The sequence below is a fragment of the Microtus ochrogaster genome, unplaced genomic scaffold, assembly GCF_000317375.1.
Source record: "Microtus ochrogaster isolate Prairie Vole_2 unplaced genomic scaffold, MicOch1.0 UNK1045, whole genome shotgun sequence".
In the NCBI taxonomy this organism is placed as follows: Eukaryota; Metazoa; Chordata; class Mammalia; order Rodentia; family Cricetidae; genus Microtus; species Microtus ochrogaster.
The window spans coordinates 1-7,305 of record NW_004950143.1 but is presented as its reverse complement, the minus strand read 5'-3'; the positions used below and the strand labels follow the sequence as shown (position 1 = coordinate 7,305).

Here is a 7,305-nt window from a genome sequence, read left to right as displayed (position 1 = left end):
TGGAGATGTACCAGCCCAGTGCTGTGGTGCTGCAGTGTGGTGCAGACTCGCTGTCTGGTGATAGGCTTGGCTGCTTCAATCTCACTGTCAAAGGTGAGCACTACTTCCCATGAAAGTTCTTGTTGTTAATTGCTGGAGAGATGGTTAAGAACACGCCTGTTCCTTTTGCAGAGGACCTGGGTTCAATTCCCAGCTCCCACATGGTGACTCCAAAACAAATGTAATTCTAGTTCCAGGGGATCTAGCACTCCTGATTTCCACTGTACCGGGCATTGTATATACACAGTGTATATATGTGAGAAAAAAATTCTTTTGTTATCTTTTGCTTGCCAACTTGATGTGAAACTTTGTACTTGTGTTTTCATGGATTTTTTTTTTCTTTTCTGGGGGTGTGGGGTATGTGGCTGACTGGTTAGTTAATCTTGTTTCTCAGCAAGTACTTTCCATGTTCCATATTTATGTATAATTATGCATTTATCCGTGAATAGTTTGTTGCCATCCTAACTGGGGCAGGAGTAGCAGTAGTCAATGTTCTTATCAGTTATATCAATTTTTCCAGAAAACCTGTCTTTGTTATCTGACTAAATTATTTATTTGCTGTTACAGAGGCAAGGATTTTTTCTGATCTGCATGCACCCTTCCCAAATCTGTTCTTAGATGTAAGAATGGGACTGGGGAGGTCATTGCTTAACAGCAGCAGGACTTTTTAGCTTAGCAGGTTTCCCTACTTGTACAAGTCATCTTTTTGCTGAGTTTTTGTTTGTTTGTTTGCTTGCTTGCTTGCTTGCTTGTTTAGTTTTCCCTTTGCTCATTTCTGAACTGAATTTCTGAATAAATTATGCTCAGCTATATCGGGTGCTGTCGCTGACCTAAGAATGGTCTTCTGATCTCCTGTTTGGACTGTGTCCTCACAGGTCTAGTGGGCATGGAATGCTGCTTCTGTTTATTGCATCTCCCTGATCAGTGTGTCCTCCATTTCCTGCTCTGTTGCTACCTCACATTATGGTGGAACACTTTGTTTGTTTTTGTTTTTCAAAACAGGGTTTCTTTGTGTAGCTCTGGCTGTACTGGAATTTTCTTTCTTTATAGACCATGCTGGCCTTGAACTCAGAGATCCATGGGACTCTGCCTCCCAAGTGCTGGAATTAGAGGCATGTGCTATCCACGTCTGGCTTAGAATAAATATTTTTAAAGAATAAGCCTTCATAGTTAATGTTTGGATTAGAAATGACTTACCATGCACATTGCATATATTATGGTAGCGTCTTTTTTTCCATATGAATTTTGAGGTAGCAAGTAACTTTAAATGAAGACATCTTGTTTTGAATTCTCTTATAAGATATAAACAATTCTAAAATAGAACTTTTAACGTAACTAAATCTAGATACTAACGACTACTTAATGCTTGCATGCTGCAGACCAGTCTTAAGAATGTGTTATAGTCTGTTACTCTACTTTGTATTGAGTTGGTCAACACAAAATTAGTTGTTTGCTTTCTTGGTAGGTCAGTATTCAGTTAACAGCACTGTTATGATGTTGCCTCTCAAGTGTTATAAAAAAACTGTCTAGTGTCAAAGCAGATATAAGTTTCCTGAAGTGACCAATCTGATGTACCCTTCTTTCTTGGTGCTAGGGACTTATACTCTATCAATGAGCAGTAATCCCAATTCTAGCGGATACTGTCAGTGTTTGCCGACGTGATGGAAATTTTCGGTGTTTGTATTTATTTAATACCTTTCATTATAAACTGCATTTGACTCACACAGTATATCTTGTATTTTAGCAGGTAAGCAGTTCATTTGTGTAAAGCACCTAAGGATATTTGTAATTCCATTTTCAGAATTAGAATACAGTTTTCTAAACTTCAACTACATACTCCCAGGCCTAGTGAAATCAGTCAGCCACTGATGTCCAACTCACTCCACCTTAATTGTGTTCTTTTCCATGCTTCCTCTTAGGAATTCTAGCCTTCACTTTATAAAATAGTCACCACCAGCCTGGGCTGGATGGTAGGAAGGGATGCTAGGTGTTACCTGCTCTTTCCTGCAGACTGTAAAGTAACTTCTGTCTTTACTGTGGTCCACATGGTTCTATCTGAAACACTTGTTCCAGCAGGAGAGGCCTGGTTGACGATTACATGAAGAAAACAGATAACTAAACATTAAAAATAAACTTCTTTAGGTAATAGGGATTTTATGCCATTTTAATTTTTTTCAGTGTTTTAAACTTTGTTATAGAAATTGCAAAAACAAAACAGAAAAACCATCATACACTGAAATTAACCAGACCCAAAGACTATAACTTACTGATCATCTATGCCTAGAGTAGCCACCATCCAAGTACCAGGCAAAAGTCATGCAAAGGGATTTTTTTTAAATTAAAGCTAAAACCAATAAGGAGTGGGGAAAATATTCCTATTTCTATTGTCATCACTAAGGGGTTTTCTTTCTTTAATGATTGAGTTAACGTACCTGAATGCTAATGGCCTCAGAAGTTACTGGTAACTCATAACTTGTGCCTATGTTAGGGTTGTAGTCTTGGGCAAGTTAAGAAAATGATCCCTAATACAGCACATAAAGACAGTCTGTAGTCACACTGTACGGTCTAGCCTTCCATAATTCAGCCACACATACCTGTGTGGGAGAGGGAAACAGTTTAGATTTGTCTTGTTTTTCATTGCTATGACTTTTCTCTCCCTTATGCCATCTCTCAGGAATATTCTGTGTGCATGTTCTATCACTAATGTAGTTATTTGTTGCCAAAAGTCCTGTCATCACCCCCTTCCCCCCACCTTATAGTCAGACTGGCTTCCAAATTCTGATCCCCCTACCTCAGCCTCTAGAGATGTTTTCACTGGCATGAGGCACTGTGCCTCGCTGTCTAGAAACCCTATTTTGGTTGAGTAAAATTTTGTTTGTTTTTATCATTTTTAAGGTTATCTTTTAAGTTGCTACAAAATACATATTTTGTTGTTACACAAATCTTCTTTGTTTTAGGTCATGCTAAATGTGTAGAAGTAGTAAAAACTTTTAACTTGCCATTGCTGATGCTTGGTGGAGGTGGCTACACAATCCGAAATGTTGCTCGATGTTGGACGTATGAGACCGCAGTTGCCCTTGACTGTGAAATTCCTAATGGTAAGTGTTCAAGTTGTAGTGTCCACAGGAACATCCAATATGTACAAATGGAGGAATGGGAGCGTCTGCAGCCATACCCCAGAATGTGCAGTTTCCTCTGGTGGATGAACGGTTAGGTTGCAAATCTACAAGACAGCATTTCCTGTGTGTTCACTCTTAAGCTTTCCTATGGGAATAGCTCTCTGGATCTGGATCTGGATTGTGTTTGTTAGCTCATAGTAGAAACCAAGCTTTTGATATGTAACTTGTTTCTCATTGTTTTCAATAGAGTTGCCATATAATGATTACTTTGAGTATTTCGGACCAGACTTCAAACTGCATATTAGTCCATCAAACATGACAAACCAGAACACTCCAGAATATATGGAAAAGATAAAGTAAGAAGTCATTTCATGTTAATGAAAGTTTAGGAAACTTTAGAAGGTCAAATAGAGGACGTTATTTTAGGTGTGTGCATCTGTGTTTTAAAAGTATTTAAGAATATTGATGTTTTTGATCTACTGTATGAACACAAATGTACAACCTTTATAAATAAATATTTTTATTCAAATGCATTTCAAAATTGCCAAGGGCACTAAATTTTCCCCTTTCTTGCTTTGTTTGTATTATTTGAAACATTTTGTTAGAGCTTTGTCTCTAAGAAATGTAGAAACATACATCAGTATGGGCTGTGTCCTCTCTTCCCTAGACTAGTTGTATGAGAGTGGACATTTGTACTTGTTGCCTTATCATTAAATGAATGAATTAGTGCTTATCTCTTGAACCGTGGGTTCATTTAGTGAGTATGTGCAAAGAATTGATGTTTATTGTTCATTCAGTAGTTAACTAAATGAAAGGTGATGGTTTTTGTTTAATTTTCCACCTGTTTATAACAGGAACTTTACATAAAGTGGTTTTGTGTAATAAATTGTGTCATTTAGACAGCGTTTATTTGAAAATCTTCGAATGTTACCACATGCACCTGGTGTTCAGATGCAAGCTATTCCAGAAGATGCTGTTCATGAAGAAAGTGGGGATGAGGATGGGGAAGACCCAGACAAGAGGATTTCTAGTAAGAAAACCCTTGACACCTATTTTTGCACTTTTTTGGTTCATCATCATAAGACTTAGAACTGAAGGTACACAGGCATGTTTCACTAACACATGTTGTGATTGTCCTTTTCTCCATTTTAATTACGTGTAGATTTAGTTTCCTGATATCTCAAAGCCGAGTTAATATTAACAATTTTATTGTGTGTGAATACACAGATAGGGCTATGTTCAGAACTTCGGCACTTGGTATATTTGGAAAATATTCCATTTGTGCTCAGTGGGCTGACTTGAATGTTGTAACTGCTTATATATGTATAATATATGAAATGATTGTTGAACCTGTGCTGTTGTGTATCAGTTCGTGCGTCTGACAAGCGGATAGCTTGCGATGAAGAATTCTCAGATTCGGAAGATGAAGGTGAAGGAGGCCGTAGAAATGTTGCTGATCATAAGAAGGGAGCAAAGAAAGCTAGGATTGAAGAAGACAAGAAGGAGACAGAGGACAAAAAAACAGGTCAGTTTCTAGTTTGGTGAATATTTCACTGCTTAAGAGTTGCACTGTAGCTTTTAGGAGATCCCATAGGATCCTGACAAGGGTCAGGGTGGATGCGCTCATGAGGTACCTTCTCCTTGTGTAAATGATGTTTACTTCTAATGTTTGCTGTCTAATGCTTTCAGAATTCTTTTTAAAGTTTTATCATGTGTGTGTGCTCATATTTTTTTTGTGATACAGAACTTTTATCTCCTTGTTAACACGGACCCATGTCGCAGAATGGCGAATACATGGGGCAAAGGGAAAGATGGAGCAGTTGTAAACATTGGTCCTTTGAGCAGAACTGCATCTTATTTTTTGTAGCTTAGGGTAGGCTTGAATTCACAGTGATCCTCCTGCCTCATCTTATGTTCTGGGATTAGAGGCATATGCCAGTACACCTGGTTCAGAGCAAAAATTCTAAGATAATTTTGAGCTATTCAAAGTTGTCTTAATGAAGCAAAGGTTAAGTTCCATTGTCCTTTGAAAAATCACTTTAAACTCTTTAGGAACTGAAGAAGATAAAGCAAGAAATATAGAAAGGGACCGAGGACCTGGGTTGCGAAGGACGGTTCTGATGTCTTCGTGTGTTCAATGTTTTACTTAGCATGTCATTATAGCACCTCCTTATGGGATTTTTCTTCTCTGGTTACTGTGCGAAACTCTACATGGTTAAGGAATGGGAAGGAGCCTCTTAAACGCTTTTCCTCATACTGACAGTGGTAATGAGTGCGAGGTGTGGGTGCCCTGTTGATCATCAGGGCTCAGCATGTAGACCTGGCTGTCTGGTCACTTACTCTGCTAGCCTCAACCTCATGCCATTGCCCTTCCCCAGATTCCTGAGTGCTAGCATTACAGTTGTGTACCACCACATCCAACTCAGTTTCTATTTTAAAATATCTTCCGCATTTTTCTCTTTCTTCCAAATAGGAAAGTGATAGGGTAAATTGTCTCTTACTATTTTAGACAAAATTAGTGTTACTTTAAACAGAAAAAGACAAAAATGTATAAGCCAAAATCTAGAATAAGAACCTGCCATGGCTTTGGTACTAGGAGTAAAAGTTCAGCAGCCAAAATTAACCAAAAACTAAAGTGTAGTAAAATTCTCTTTTTCAGCACTCACATGTGTATGAAAGTTGCATGAGTCCCCCACAGTATCTGTAATACCTGAGATGCTGATGTCCCTACACCTTGTCCTTAGGCCATTGCTTCATAACTGTTGTCCATGGAGAAAACACTCCACACATCTGGCAAAGTACTTTTATTACTATATTTTAACTTAGGAAATTCAATTTAGTGGTAGCTGAAAATTATAGGTCAGAACAATGGGATGTAGTTCTTGTGGGCCAGCAGGACAGCTCAGAAGAAGTGTTTGCTGCCAGCCAGGCTCTGACGTTGGAGGACGATAGCTGGCTTCTGCTTGCCTTTAGGATCATGTGTCTTCTTACGGCAGACACATTCGTCTTCAACTCCTGCTGTCTTAACCACTGCCTTCTTGCCTTCGGAAGATACACTGCACTCTTACCCATGGAGAGTTGTGCTTATCCTTTGGGATCTCATTTCAGTGTCCTTCCCTACTGGCAGCTCTCCTGACTGGTGCTCTACTCTACTCTGAAGGTCTTCACAGTACCTGCAATGCTGTGCTGCTTCAGAACCGGAAGTTAGAGTGGGTGCTAGCACATCATCCCTTTAACAGTGCCATCACTCAGCTCGGAACCTTAGGACGCTTTCTAGTCATGGGATCCTGAGTAGGGAGCTTAGTGCAGCTGTTTTTATTTTAAGATAAAGTGAATATATTTATGTATTTCAAATTAGGTTTTAATCTTTTCCTTCTGTCTTTAGATGTTAAGGAAGAAGACAAATCCAAGGACAGCAGTGGTGAAAAAACAGATACCAAAGGGTGAGCGATGCCTCTTCCCTCAGAGACTGTAGCGGGAATACGTGTGTTTGGGGGAGTCATGTATGCTTTACATGCTGGGATAACCCAGAGAACATCATCCTTCACGAGACTGTGTCTTCTCAGTGGGGTATTGTGTCCTGGACTATTTTTCCTCAGCCTTTATGTTTGTGATCATGGTTTGCAGAGCGCTCAAATTTCTGTGCTTGGAAGATTCGGTGTTGGGAGATTTAACATGAAGCCTGCTGGAGAATTTCATTGTCAGAATGCATGTTTAACTAGGTGTGGAGGCTGAGGCTGGGGATTTGCCATGAATTTAAATCCAGACTAAGCTACATAGTGAATTTTAAAACATCAATCTAAGCTGAAGAGTGAGCTTCTGTGTCAAAAGCAAGCATGCATGCTTGCCCACACATGTTTACATGCTAAGTTTTAAGGATAATTTGGAATGCTTAGTTGTAAAGCTACCAAAAGATTAGGAAATTGAGACTTCGATAGCTCAGAATCAACACTAAAGTACTTGCATAAATCTACAAGGCTTGATCAGCAGCTAGGTCAGTACTCTTAAACCAAGAGTGCTATTTTTAAGATTTTACATTACTTCTTTCAACAGAGCCAAGTCAGAACAACTCAGCAATCCTTGAATTTGACTCCCCAACGTAAGGATCCTCTTGAAAAGTGAGACGATACTGGGCTAATAAACCTTT

The 7,305-nt window shown here is 39.1% G+C and overlaps 1 protein-coding gene across 1 annotated transcript; it reads left to right on the top strand.

Annotated features, from left to right (window-relative positions):
• Positions 1–6: 6 nt before the first annotated feature.
• LOC101998133 (histone deacetylase 2) lies at positions 7–7,305 on the top strand. Its single transcript, XM_005372304.2, has 7 exons — positions 7–93; positions 2,997–3,137; positions 3,406–3,514; positions 4,058–4,188; positions 4,528–4,683; positions 6,544–6,601; positions 7,212–7,305. Exons 2-7 carry the CDS (start codon positions 3,047–3,049, stop codon positions 7,240–7,242), a joined length of 576 nt encoding a protein of 191 aa, XP_005372361.2. The 5' UTR covers positions 7–93; positions 2,997–3,046; the 3' UTR covers positions 7,243–7,305.

Coding starts and splice junctions, on each gene's coding strand:
- LOC101998133 (XM_005372304.2), top strand. CDS start 3,047: ATGCTTGGTGGAGGTGGCTACACAATCCGAAATGTTGCTCGATGTTGG. Junction 3,138..3,405: donor TGACTGTGAAATTCCTAATG/GTAAGTGTTCAA, acceptor TGTTTTCAATAG/AGTTGCCATATAATGATTAC. Junction 4,189..4,527: donor CCCAGACAAGAGGATTTCTA/GTAAGAAAACCC, acceptor GTTGTGTATCAG/TTCGTGCGTCTGACAAGCGG.